Source organism: Triturus cristatus, chromosome 5_1 (assembly GCF_964204655.1).
Source record: "Triturus cristatus chromosome 5_1, aTriCri1.1, whole genome shotgun sequence".
In the NCBI taxonomy this organism is placed as follows: Eukaryota; Metazoa; Chordata; class Amphibia; order Caudata; family Salamandridae; genus Triturus; species Triturus cristatus.
In genome coordinates, this window is record NC_140587.1 from 103,432,030 (window position 1) to 103,446,643 (window position 14,614).

At 47.6% G+C, this 14,614-nt stretch overlaps 1 protein-coding gene across 1 annotated transcript in view; it reads right to left on the reverse strand.

The window, feature by feature from the left end:
- Nucleotides 1–7,492: 7,492 nt before the first annotated feature.
- Nucleotides 7,493–14,614, reverse strand: part of WDR97 (WD repeat domain 97) — a 619,749-nt gene continuing 612,627 nt past the window's right edge. Inside the window, exon 28 of the mRNA XM_085604522.1 lies at nucleotides 7,493–8,898. Within this exon, the coding sequence (XP_085460648.1) occupies nucleotides 8,612–8,898 (287 nt within the window). The 3' untranslated portion in view covers nucleotides 7,493–8,611. The remainder of the gene's footprint in view (nucleotides 8,899–14,614) is intronic.

The window sequence follows — 14,614 nt, forward strand, 5'->3', positions numbered from 1 at the left end:
AACTCCCTTTCCTCTCTGGTTTATGGGCACTTTCTCTATTGCAGATTTGAGTAGTAGCGTCGCTACCTCTTCTCTGAGCTGCTTTAGATGCTGTGATGACTTGACAGGAGGAATCGATGGGGGGTGACTTCTGAAACGAAGCGAGTACCCATGACGCAGTATATTGAGTACCCACTTGTCCTTTGTGATTGTCTGCCACTCTGGAAGATGATGCGCAACACTTCCTCCCACCGGAGCGGTGGACAGCATCGGAGGAAGCGGTTTCTCATTGCTTCCCCGGTGCTTTGTTTCCAGCATTAGACTGCCTGTTGTTACCTCGTCCCCTGGATGGCTTGCGGGACTGGTATTGCTGTTTCTTTTGACCTTGCTGGTCCTGGTTCTTTTGCCAATGAGGGGTTTGAACCCTCTGTTGGTAATTGCGCCTGTCATTTCCCTTGCGGCGTCGAAACTCTTTCCTCTTTTCAAGCCCGACTGCTTTCATGGTCTCCAGCTCTGCTTTCATACGGGCCATTTCCTCGTCTGCATGGGACCCAAAAAGAGAACTACCGGAGAAAGGCAGATTTAAAATTCTTGCCTGCGCTTCCGGTTTCAGGGCCGTCAATCTAAGCCAGGATGATCTTCTGGCTGTGACTCCATGTGCATATTCATGCGCTGCCAGTGTTGCCCCATCCGCCGCTGCACTTATGATCTGGTTAGAAACCAGACTCCCCTCATGCAAAATCTCTTCAAAGTCCCGTCTGTCCTCTGATGGAACTTTTTCAACGAACCTCTGAAGAGAGTCCCATAGTGACCTATCATAGCGCCCCAGAAGCGCCGAGGCACTTGCCACCTTCAAGCTTGAGGATGCTGAGCCGCAAACTTTCCTCCCCCAGGAGTCTTGCGTTTTACTGTCCTTATCTGGTGGCACCGTTGAAGAGCCAGCTACTGCATGCGTCTTTCTGGCAGCGGCGGTGATGACAGAGTCCGGTGGAGGATCTGTTTTAAGGAATAGCGGATCCTCCGGAGCTGGACGGTACTTTTTTAGAATTCTCGCCGGCGCCGTTTTGGTGGTTGCTGGCGTGAGAAAGATATCCATTACCGGTTGTAGCAAACCGGGGACTAATGGCAACAACGGGCGTGTCCCTGTGCGCTCATGAAGAGTTTCAAAAATTATGGATGTGGTGGTCTCCTGAACCGGCATAGGGATACTTAATTTTGTAGCTCCTCTACACAACACTTCTTGAAATGTAGAAATGTCATCTACCGGAGATACCCGAGAGGGTGGCGTCTCCGAGAGTGTCGGTGAATAATCCCTTTTGGATGATCTGGAAGAAGGGGAGGTAGAAGGGGTCCTACGGCGCCTTCTCTCTGATCTGGTCGACTCTCTTCTGAGGGAGGCAGACCTGGATCGCCTTCTTGGTGCTCGAGAGCGACTTCGGGATTCTCTTTCTCGAGATCTTGGTCTGATCGGTGTCGCTGGGAATACCACGCCCCTTATTCTTGTTAGCGATGCCTTTATTGTGTCTGTCATAGCAGGGTCCTGAGGCATCTCCCTTACGGGACTTTGAGGCACAGCATTGTCCTCCTCCTGCGAACTTTCTCTCGCAGGAACTGGAGATTGATGTACAGGCTCTGGTGATGCTGACCTTGAACCTGAGCCCTCTGATCCTGAAGGCGAGATAGAAATGATACGCGGTGACTCCGGAGCTGTATATATCAGTCTATGAGGAGATTTTCGCCTTGAGACTGGTCGAATCGTGAGGCGAATATGTGAAACCTCCTGCGTACCCTCAACAGAGGGCTGCCTCGACGGTGATAGGCCTATCACCGGAGATCTTTGACTCGAATCTTCGAGGCTCCGAGCTTCCTGTCTCGACGTCGAGATTGTCTTCGACGGAGGCTTCATGTACCTCACCAAAGCTTTGGAGACCTGTGAGGACGGAGGCACCTGCCTCGACGTCGACTCCGACGGAGGCACCTGCCTCGACGTCGACTCCGACGGAGGCCTCTGCCTCGACGTCGACTCCGACGGAGGCCTCTGCCTCGACGTCGGCCCTGACGGAGGCGTCTGCCTCGACGTCACTCCTGACGGAGACTTTTGTCTCGACGTCGAATGCTCCGACGACGACGAAAGCCTCTTCGCCGTCGAACGATGTTTCCTCGACGGCGATCTTGATCTTGACGGCGATCTTGGTCTCGACGTCGACTGTGGAGATCGCCTACGTACTTCTCGCGACGTCGAAAGATGTCTCGCCGACCTCGACGTCGAACGATGTCTTTCTTTCGACGACGAACGATATCTATGTGCAGACGTCGATCGATCTTCTCTTGACGTCGACAGATGCTTTTTCGACGTTGAACTGTGGCGCCGAGACCTCGACGCCGAGCTTTTAGACGCCGTCGACGTCGAACGCCTCCGTTTCGACGCTGAATCTAAAGTCGACGACGATTTTCTCTTTGCAGCATGACTTCCCCTTGACTCCTCACCTCTCCGCGACGATCCCGCCGCTGGAGTCTTCGACGCCGAGCCCGACGTCGATGGGGAGCAAACAGGGACCAACTGCTTCGACGTCGACCGTTCTGCTAGGCCATACAGCCTAATCCTCTCCCTCTCCTTTAAAGTCCTTTTGGAAAGGTCTTCACAATGACGACATGTTGCTGGAGAGTGAGAGTCCGGCAGACAGATGATACACACCTCATGTGTGTCTGACGCAGCCTTCTTTTTTCCACAAGATGGGCATGGAACAAATAAAGAAGGCATTTTTCTGACAAAATGGTTGAAAAATCAGTCAGAAAAACACAGGATACTGACTTCCTCACAGAAATTGTAAGAAGAAGTCCAAAAAAAATCTTAAAGTTGTTATAATTCTTGACTAAAGAGTCAAAAAAGAAGAGAGCTGAATTCCAGGGTCCTGACTGAAGGAGCCGGAAAGAACAACTGACCTAACTGTCACCCCTGAGGCATGATGGGATATGGAAGTCAGGGCTGCCTTAAAGGCACGGTGCCAGTTTTTACCTGTACAGGGCTTTTTTAGTCTCTATGGTATTGTATTGCAATGCAGCCTGCAGGCTGGCAATGTGTTATACATCTGTGTTTTTCCACAGTTTGTTCTCTTTATTTTTTGCTTTCTCATGAGTGTTTACCTCATTAAAAAAAAAAAAAAAAAAAAAAGAGATTTGGGTGTATTGTTATACCTTTATATATATATATATATATGTGTGTTATTGGATGTGTATATTTACATTGCCTAGCCTTTTATGGGAGCTGCATTTGCTTGGAAAAAATGATATATGTTTATACATATACAGAGCTGTATATATGTATGTTTTTTACATATATAATTTTATTATTTCCGGGGTCCCCGCACATGGGCGGGAATATTCAGTGCTTATGACTATTGATGAGGATCCCCTGGAAGAGAACCACATTAACCAATAGATGCTTGATAATGCGCTGCCAATGTTTTGCGAGGAAGCGAAGTTTGCGATGTCGCTGCCCAAAGGGTCATTGTCTTGTGACGGGAGAAGCTTGCGTTGCTGATGTCCTAGCTGTACCTGTCCTCCGAAGGAGGGAAGTTTGGTCTGTTTCTGCCTGAGAGGTATGTGTTCGACAAAGAAGGGTTGACTTCTTGCTGTTTCCTTATCTTATGGAAAAACAAAATATATTTTAAATGTGCTCGAGCCTCCTGTTTTCAATCTTCTGGTAGGGAAACACCAGTAAAAAACATTCTAACTCACCCAAGCGATTTTACACAGGTCCAACAGTTCAAATAGGAGAAATATAAATTATTGCATAAAAGACGTAACCTCAACCATACTAGGGAACTCACCATGGACCCATGGAAGTCTGTACAACCAGTGAACAGTAGTACTCTCTTCAAGGTGCTAGATGTGGAACTCACTGAAGAAGCATACCACGCTAGACTTGTGAGGGTTCACCATCCTATGTTTGGTAATTCCTTAGAAGGTTTTGGATGATTATTGAAGGGGTTTTGTACTTCTTGTATTTTATGTCTGTTTAGGGTGAGCATATAGTACTGTTTTTTAACTCCCTCTTTAGTAGATTACCACATATTCTTTACCTGTCCTGCATGTGTGAGAGGATCGTGTGATGTTCCTCCTGCTACTCCCACCTGTGCTTTACATATTCTTTATTTTAGGTAAAGTGGCACTGCATCTGTCCAGTTTGTACCTTTATTGTGCAGTGAAGCTCGGTATAAAACTTTCTACTACACAAAAGACAAAACATTTTGCATTGCCAGTGCTTGTTTTAATGCATGACGTGAAGAAAAGAGTGAACCCTCCCAATATATGGGAGCAGAATTTCACATGTGAAGCTTAGTTTTACATGTGAAACTAGCAGTTTTGAATGGACGAGAAGACTTTGTAAAATGTTTAAATATCGCTGACAAGGGGCTCTATGATATATAGGACACCTTCAGCCAGTTCTGGCATTTTAGCCAATATCACTTGGTCTCCTGGGGTTTTGAATCCATAATGAAAGTGTTAAAAGCAAAACTATAAGTTCCACAATACAACATTCTGTTGGATAGAAAGTCAGGGATGGCTGATGGAACCACGTCGTAGTGTCACTAAGTCAACTTGTGAACAGCACAATAACATTTTGTTTCTGCCTTTTTAGGTCACATGCAAAATAGCACAAGCTGTCTATTGGTCAAAAGACCTAATGTCAGCTAACAGTGGGCTTAGAGCCCGCCCCTTTCCTTACCGATGGTTGCCTTTATTGTCACTCTCATTTGCCTGCTTTTTATTCGACAGGTGAAATGGGCTTTACTTCCTCTTCTTGTGTTGGCCCCTCCATGGAGCATGGATGCATTACTTGTATCATTGTACTGCTTGTTTACAAAGCACAACTTGTTTCTTTTTGATAGGCACTACATGAACGTGAATGCGTTTTCCAGCTATCTCCCCCGTGCACTGCCTTCCCAGGCGCATGCAGTTGGTTGCACATGCATTATTGTTTTTTGCTTACTCATTCAATCAAGGATGCTGTACAGCATCGCTAAAAACCATTCACAAGGAAAATAGGTCCCACAGCTAAGACCTGTTGCTTTGCCAAATCTTGTTTTCTTCTATGCAGTCAAAAGGTTTAAACAACCCATTGGGTGTGAGGGCAGAGATAGCCTCTCAAATGCAATTGGGATCATCTTACTGCTAATAGCCTATCATTGACACTCCTAAAGAAGAACGCAGGCAGCAGCAGCAGCTGGACGTGTCTTAAGAGACACGGAGAAAACAAAAAACAAGATGAGCCCATCCTCGGGGTAGAAGTGGTGTGCGTGAGGAGGCCTGCCTGTAACACTACTGTGATGCGACCTGCATTGAACAGGTGCAGCCTGCGTTGTGTAAGGCATTTTGTTTTTCCAGGGCTGGTAGCTTTAAAGGGGAAAGTACCTGATTCTGTACATTCAGGCCCAGATTTACAAAGATTTTGCATTGAGTCTGCATTACTTTTTTATTGAAGACCCGACGCAAAATTCAGGTTGGTATTTACAAAACAACGCAAATGGTGATTTGTGTTGGTTTGTAACCAAAAGTAACGCAACACATTGCAATGCACTGCCCTGCATTATCTTGCTTCAAAGAGGTATTTCATGGGTTGTGAATGGGTGTGCCCGTGCATCCTCCCACGGATTTTTGTGCAACTCCAAATCTACAAAGATTGGTACACACAGATTTGTACCAAACTCCTGTGCCTCCCTGTGGCTGGCGTTACAAGAAGAAATATCTCTATTTCTCTTCATTTTGTGTCCTCTTTGCATTTTGCAGCACACATACAATGTGCACTGCGTGCTCACACACAGAGGAAATTGCCTTTTAGCATGGTTTTGTGAAGAAAGTTACCCCTTCCTGCACAAAAGCTATGCTGACCTCCAGATAGACACCCTTGCTCTATGGCGCAAGGGTGCTTGCATTGGCGCATGGCAGACGTAAGCAATCCAGCGTAGGAAAGAGCAGAACTGTGCCACTTCTTTGTAGAGATGGCACCGTTCTGGTCTCTTCAGTTGACGCAACTTCCCTTGCTGATCTCCTTACTTATGCTTACTACCCCTCCTGGGGTATAGGACATCAACCAGGACTCTCCAGCCATCTCTGTCCTGGTCTTTTTATTCAGTCTGACCCCAGGTATAACCCATCTCCTTGGAGTCGGACCCGACGCCAGGTGTTTCTTGGCCATCTTCTTTACCTTTTTCTTGGGGGTTCCAGGTGAGGGCTTGCCTGGTGGTGTTTGATGCAGGCTTGCGGGAATATGCGACCTACCCAGCCCCAGCATCTTTTCATGATTTCGCCATAAGCAAGGAGTTGGAAAATCTGCTGCCATAGGTCGTTGTTACTGATGGTGTTTGGCCAGTAGATTTGGAGGCCTTTCCTCAGACAGGTCTTGATGAAGGTCTGGACTTGGTGGTGGTCACTGTTGTCCTCCGAGTTCCTGCTCCATACAGTAGGACAGATTTTAGGTTCTTGTTAAAAAGCCTGATTTTGGTTTGCAACGTTAGGTCCTTGAAGCTCCAGTTCTTCTTTAGCTGAAGGAAGGCCGTTCGTGATGTCGCTTCTTGCCTTGACGTCGGCATCTGTGCTTCACTGCTTGTCTATGTCACTACCCAGGTATGTGAAGGCCTCAACCTCTCCCAGTGCATCACCTGCAAGAGTGACTGCAGTTGTGCTGGCCATGTTAGCTTTCAGGATTCGTTTTTTTTTCCCTTGTTGATAACAGGCCCTTCTGGCTTGCTATATCTATCGGATAGCTTCCTTGTTATGCCGTAGAGTTCTTTCAAGTTTCCATGGCTTGCTGCTTCCTGGGCTTCCATGGTAAGACCATCAATGAATCTCCACTTGTCTGCTCTTAAGCTTCTCTTTGCTTCCTTGTTGGTTTTGGTGTATTCGCCTTGATCTTTCACTGTTTATGTTCTTGTTCAGCTGGTGTTGACTGCAGCTTTATTTTCTTGATTGAATTTTGCAGCAACTCGGTGGTGAGCCATTCTTTATGCTGATATTTCTTGGGACCCAGTACCTCTTGGCAGGTTGATGTCAGTGTTTCTTTGATCTTCTCTCACTGACTTTCTACTGGGTCTCTGTCATCCTCTAGTTCTTGCAGAACATAAAACCCTTTACTGAGGGTCTAAATATTCACATTTCTGTGCATCTTTGTGGAGGGTGGTGTTATATTGCTGGGTTTGGTTCAACAGTTTCATCCATGCTTTCTTCAGATTTAGCCTAGCCACAACATGGTGATGGTCTGACGTCATGTCCACTCCTCTCATCACTCTCACATCCTACAGGGACCTCCAGAGCTTCTTGGCAGTGCAGACATGGTCAATCAGAGTCTCCTTCGAATGGTCTGGTGACACTCCAGTTGCTCGTGTATTCTTTTGTTTGAGAATACACTACCGCCTATCACCAGACTGTTCAGGGCACAGAGATCTGCAAGCCTTTCAATATTCTCGGTCATGTTGCCAAGGCCATGGTTTACCATGACTTTTTCGTACCCAGTGTTGTGACTTCCAATCTTGGCGCTGAGATCCCCCATCAATATGGTGATGTCTCTCTCAAGGCATTTCTCCAGGTTCGACTGGATTATTTTGTAAAACTGTTCTTTTTCCTCTTCTTTGCTGTCATTTGTAGGTGCAGAGCACTGGATAACAGTCATGTTGATCTTCTTATTCTTTGTGCGGAAGGTCGATGTGATGGTTCTGGGACCGTGGGCGTCCCATCCAGTCAGAGCTTTGTTGGCTGCTGGTGTCCACATCAGTGCTACTCCCTGAGTATGTGGGGCTTTCTCTTCCTCGTGTTCAGAATACAGCAGCATTCCTCCTGGAACCAGTCTTTTCTATCCGGACTGTATTCATTTGGTCTCACTGATGCCAAGCATGACAAGGTTGTATTTTGTCATCCCTGCTGCCACTTTGGCTGTCTTATAAATGTTCCTCACATTCCATGTCCCGCTTGCGATGGTCTTGGATGAAAGCAGGTGGATCGACTTTGTGGCTTCCAGGGGTTTCTATCTTTTACCACAAGGGGTCATAGCTCTCCATAAAGGAGATTCCTCTCTCCCCAAGGCCGGGATGTCTTTTGGTCGACATTTCTGTAGCTAGGATTGTTTTACATGGTGGGGTAGCTAGCCTCAAACATAACCCTCCACCTTTCGCAGCTGGGCTGGGAACCTGCCGTGGCAGACTTTTTTGCTGCTCTGCGTTGCATTAAAGCTGTGTAAATCTGGGCCCCAGTGCTTTCACAGTGTCACATTTCTCTTATTAGCATTGTGTTTCTACTATTTAGGTGGACCTGTGCAAACTCTTCTAATTACAGTCAATGATAAGTACCAATAAGATTGAGAACTAAATTACAGGTAGGAAACCTCTGTGTACTAAAGACTCAAAAAACCATATGAGGTAGAGCTCCTGGGAAAAACAATCAATTGAATGCAGCGTTTAGCCTCAGCTATAGCGCTTTCCACCATCCTGTTCCTCCAACAATAATGCTGTGATCACAAAACACTAGCAATTTCTTTTCTAAGAAACTAGATTTATTGACATGACTTTGCTACGTTTCTGACCGAGCCAACCCTCAAGCTGGGTAGCAGCGGTTTCTTGAGCGCTCGTCTGGTGGGCTGCTATGTGTGTGATGGAGCAGGGCAAGCGTCATGGCTACTATACTGCTGTCTGAGTTTAGCAGTGGGCCCCAGGTGGCCACCAGAGACATAACCAGGTAAGATGGAGTGCTCCAGGAAGAAGTACCGATGGGTCATCTGGTTCAGGGAGGCAATCAGGCCAGGGGCAAAGTCCAGGTCTAGGACTGATGGGAAGGGGTTCAAATTAATTTTCTTCACTGGGAGGTTGATGTAGCGTCCAAATCCAGAGAGGGGGTTCTGCTGCTGGGGTATTGGCGGGAGGTAGAAATCTGTGAAGGTAACAGTAAGAGAATTATAATGAGATACATGTAGTATGGGGAGTGATGTTACACAAGACAAAAGAAGACAGTAGATCTTTGTGTCCAACCCACAATAGTCATTGAGATAACATCTCTATTGTACTTGCAACTTTGCGTTTATTCCTCTACCGCTTGAACTGTCAATATACAAAGGCACTATCGCTTCTAACCCCACTGTGGACCATCGCATCCAGGCTCTACTCCAGACCACTGCTTACACTAGCTATCGTTGACTGACAGGGCTGTAATTTCCAACCCCTACTTTTAACCTCCCAAGTCCATTGCTTCCACACCTATTAAGGACTTCTTGAACCATCGCTTCCAACCCCTCCTGTGGACCTTTCAGACCCTTCACTTCCAAGCCCATGCAGCAGACCACAAAGCATGCACTTTCAAACCCCTGCTGTGAAAACCCGCTGCATCCGACCTCTGCTGAGGGCCACCGCTTTGAGTTACTGTTGTGGACCACTGCTGTGGACCCACTGGTCTATCACTTCCAACGCCAGCTGCCCTATCCCCACCAACACCACCACCAGATCACTACTCTAAACCCCTGCTGTGGGCTCTGTAGACCATCACTTCCAAATCCTGCTATGGATCCCATCTGTAATAGCTTCAAGCCCCTGCTCTGGATTACCTGGCCCTGCTGTGCCTTTCCTGGGTGATCATCAAGCCCCTTCTGTGGACCTACTCGGTCACTGCTTCTATTCCTTGATGGGGGCCTCCTGCATCATCACTTCCAAGCCCCTTCTCCCGACCTCCCTGGTCCTCAGATTAGTATCTCCATTGCACTGGAACCATCACGTTGCTAAAACCGTGGAGATCATGTTGTCCAAACCCTGCTGCAGCTCAGGAGCCCTTGCTGTAATAATGAACTAGCCTGCAGCTGGCCCATTGTTTTCCACTGATTGGAACATCATTTCCTCTAATGTGGTCCAGGATCCCTTGCGGCAGAAAATCTTTAGGATAACATGGGTCATCTTGTTCGTTCCTGTCCTTTAGCACATGAACCATGACTGTACTAATGTACTTTGATCCATCATGTTTGTTACTCTGCTGTGGTTCTACTGTTCTAGGACCAGCTAGATCATTGAGTTGATTTCTCTGCCAGGGTCCAGAAACCCTGGAAATAATACTGTTCTATGATTGCATCGGTCTTTGTGTCCATTCCTCCGATGCTGCACATGAACCCTTGCTGTTGTTTGTTGTGGCGACTCATGTCACCACAACACCACCACTATACTATTTGGAGATTTAGATCAGCCCCCTTCAGCCATTGCAACGATTGTGTTCTTCCCGTTCTGGTTCAGTAAACAGCATCTAGTGGATGTTTTGATGCCCATGTGTTGGTGAATGGCCAAGGAAATAGCCCGCATGCGCGCTCCCATGCTGTTTTAAGACAGGCCCACTCCTTGTCTGCTCTCTGCACCTTGCATGACTTCTCTCCACTGCGGCTTGTCGTCTCTCATAGCCGCTCTTTATATAACTGATCTGTTGGTGCTGCCGCAGTTCTGTCCGGAAGTGTCTAGTTTACATTAGAGGAACAACCCTTTGGCATCCTTACCTACCACAACCTTACATGACAGCACACCAGCATTGTGTTCTCACACCGATATGCTCTTTGCTTGAACTGTCCTCACTGCGTTCACCTCACACAATAGACCTCTCCTGCAGCATACAGCCTCTCACTTCACAGTAAGGGGATAGCCATACTTTTCTTGGTGCCTCAGCTGTTTCTGCACAGTAGTGTCTAGTTTCCATTACAAAAACGTTTTTTGATGTGCCTAGCATCAACATCCTCATGTGACAGCTTGAGACTGGCGTTCAGCATGTGTCCATGAGCTGCCCTTGCTGAATTGCCTGGCTTTAAGATGGCTGACAGCCCTCTAGCTATATATATACAGAGCTGCCCACGTGCAGCAATTGACCACTGGTGCCAGATGGCCGGTATCTGCAGCTGGAAGCCTGTCTACACGGAGACAATGCAGAGGTTGTGGCTGCCACACAATACACTCTTTTAAAAATGTGCAGGTACAGCAGCACCATTTCCTACTAAGCACCGAGCAGCAAGGTTTTGTATCCAGACAACCCATTGACTCACTTTTGATAAAGAGAAGAGCGCAGAGTCCAGAATGGGAATGAATGCCCCAGTGAAAATGAGGTGCATACGATAAGCCAACAGCACCCACCAAATGCACAAGGGGCATGACTCAGCAGCCCTCTTCAGCTAATCACTTCCCCACATGTCCTGCTGCCCTTCATTAAATTCTACCAGCCCTGATTACTACGGGCCTGAATACGATGTCGGTCGGACGAGTGTCCGGCCGACACTGTAGTGGAATGGAACCGCCCGACTATTAGTCTGCGGTTCCACCTGCAGCATTAGGATGCGACCGCCCTATGGGCAGTCGGAAACATTAATTTTCCTATTGCAGCTAATGTGGCAGCAGCAAAAGGGGCGCAGCACAAGATGCAAGAGAAAAATTAATGTTTTCAAAATCCCTGCACCGTGTGGCAGGCACCGCATGTTGCCTGCCACACGGTGCAGGGATGTTATGGTGCCCAAAGCAAACACAAGGACATGATGGACGGTGTGCTGAAACTTTTCAGACACTCACCCCCAGTCATAGATCTGGGTCGAATCCTTCATCGTTCTTTAGCTCACTTCGCCACCCTAGTTCAGAGGCAGCTATATGCAAATCAGTCTTGACCCTGTGCCTCACGGGAACAGTCCAGCCCGAACTGCCAAGCCAGGTCTTCCCTGGGCCGGAAACCGGCATCCTGGAAACAGTTTCAGGGTAACACCCCTCATCAGCCAGGCTAGCTTGAATCCAGTGGCAAAGTGAGCAAGGGACCCACGTCTGGGCATACCCTGCAAACCTAGGGAGAACAAAGCAAACACAAGGAGATGAAACTTTTCAGACACTCTCCTCCAGTCACAGATCTGGGTTGAATCCATCATCGTTCTTTAGCTCACTTCGCCACCTCAGTTCAGACCCAGCTATATGTATATATATATGTGTATATATATATATATATATATGTGTGTGTGTGTGTGTGTGTATATAAATATCTCTCCCGACTGCACACATTGCCCCAACATTGTAGCAATAGATTTCCTGCCTCATCCCTTGAGCCATGTGCTGTGATTGCATATCCCTGAAGCTTGTTATCGAGGCACTACATGTGAGTGCAATGATAAAACTGCCAACACGCACTGCCTTCTGGTCCCCCCTCGAGCATCCTGCACTGTTGTATCTGTAAGCCCGTCATTGCTTTTATTAAAACATTTTTTAAGAGTGAATACACCAAAGAGGCCCAGCAAGGAACAATATCTATGCAAGTGCTCCTGGGTTTGGGCACGTGGGACAGGAACCAGGTTGGGAAAGTAGGAGTCAATAAACATTTCCATCATGCACTGGCAGAGAGGCGCTTCCCCTAGAACAGCGACCTGCTCCCTCTACGTTTTAGAGATTCTATTTATTGCTTGATAATAACTGTGATTTTGTCATTCAAAGTTATTTTATTTTAACACCTCAATGGACAGTGTCCTTCATTTGGTATCACCTAGATCTCACCTGCCGGCAGCTGCCTCAATTAACAAGACAGTGTAAAGAGTAGTTATTTTGTGCACTGCCATCCGCCGAAACAAGCCGCGGAAATGCCAATAGATCTGGCTATAAAGTGGCAATGCATGCAAGTAAAGCCAAACCTATTTGATTTGCTAATGCTTGTTTGCCATTGGAGTAAACAAACTGAAGCACTGCATTCGTGACAACAAGCCAAACCGGTTACAGGATGTGCCAGCGATGAGTAAGAAAGGTAAGTGTTTATTATCTTATCAGCCAAAAGGCTCTGTTCAAAGAGTACCTGTGTCAGTAGCTAACAGGATGCAAAACCCTTGTAAAGAAGCCCAGGCAGTTCTGGATAGCAGACTGCATGCTCCCCCATAACACAACTACCAAGAAAATGGCCAGCACTGGAGATGTGAAAAAAGCAGCCTCTAGCTTAAAAGTGGAATGCAAGCACTGGTGTGCTCAAACAAGCAATGTAAGTTAATGTTAATTTAATTTATTTTGCTGTTTTGTGTAGTGCCTGCATGTCACCTTGCTGCCCCTTCACAGCACGGAGTCAGTAAAAGTAATGGTTGGTTGTTGTGTTTTCTGTTTAAATGTGCATTTCTCCTTCTATCTATAGGTGGGTAGGTGCATCTTAGCTACTCAGCAATTCTGTGGCAATGCACTGTCAGTTACCAGTCTCAGACAGTTTGCGTCGCTCTTGCACCATGCAGCGTGGTGCAAGAGCGACGCAAACCTTGCATGTGATTTATGAAGCCATGCAAGGCCCCTTTATGTGGCCCTGAGAGGCTCCATAAAACCGGAGTGAAGCAACACTGCGCCGATCTCTGCATTGCCTTACTCTGCCCTGGGAAGGCGTTGCGTGGGTGTTCCCACACAGCTCTCAGGGTTTTTGACGCATTCCCAGATTGACCAGAACTCCTCGTTACTACTTCCTTCTATGTGCGCTGCATTGTGCAGCACACATAGAAAGAGGATTATGCCTCTCAGGATTGTTTTTGTGCAGGAAGGTGTTCCTTCCACACAAAAACAATCCTGCATACAATGCAGGCACCCTTGCACCATGGGACAAGGGTGCCTGTGTTGGTGCTAGGATGCCAAAAGGCACCAGCACTGGGAAAAGGCAAGAAAGCGCTGTACTGCCTTGAATATAGGGCATTCCTGCACTTTCCCTGTCACGGGCAGCACGTTGGCTTGCCGTCCTGCATTGTGTGACAAGTTTCTAAATAGGCCCCTTTGGAAGACAATTTTCTGTTGTGAGATCTGCTCAGCTCAGGTCACTGATAGTGGCAACAGCTAGAAGCCCCGGAGAACTCCACACGATTCCCATACTAAGGCCAGAGAAGATCTGACTCGAGGCAGCTGACTGGGGCCCGTCAGAAATGTTCACCGTCATGTAAAGAATATGCCCCTCATTTATGGAGATATGGCTTAGGGCAGCGCAGCTTGTCAGCTTAGCCAAAGTGAAAGCGTAGGAAGGCACCGTATTTAGGCAATCCTGTACTTTCCCACCGCGCTGGCACCGTTTTAGCAGCCTAAGGCCAACGCGAGCATCCTTGCACCATGGTCAGCAGGATTGTTTTTGTGCAGGAAGGGGCTCCCTTCTGCACAGACAATCCTAAGAGGCGTTTTCCTCTTTGGATGTGTGCTGCACATGCAGCACACATGGAAAGGGGAAATAAAGTTATTTTTCCTCAACGCGCCTCACCTCGGGTGGTGTGGGTTCTGGCACGTCCCCAGATTTACATGCTCTTGTAAATCTGGGGAAGTGTCACAATCCTAAGCGCAGAGTAAGGCAACGCAGCAATTTGCACTCCATATCTATGAGGCCGTTCAACGCCACGCCTAGAGGCTTTGCGTGGTCTCGGATATGAGTTTGTAATTTGCGAGTGAGGCTGCGGTGCCGCAAGGGGCTCGTAAACTTGCCCCCAAGTCGCTAACCCCTGCCTGTTTCCTAAACTCATTGATGTGGCTCTTGCGCCCCAAGGTTGTTTGAGTAACTCCCCCAGTTCTGGGGACGCCGCCTTTGGCTGCAGAGCACAGTCTCACACTCAGGCGGGCCCCACACCTTCCCCTGTGCAGGGGGCTGAACTCTCCCATCGGGACAG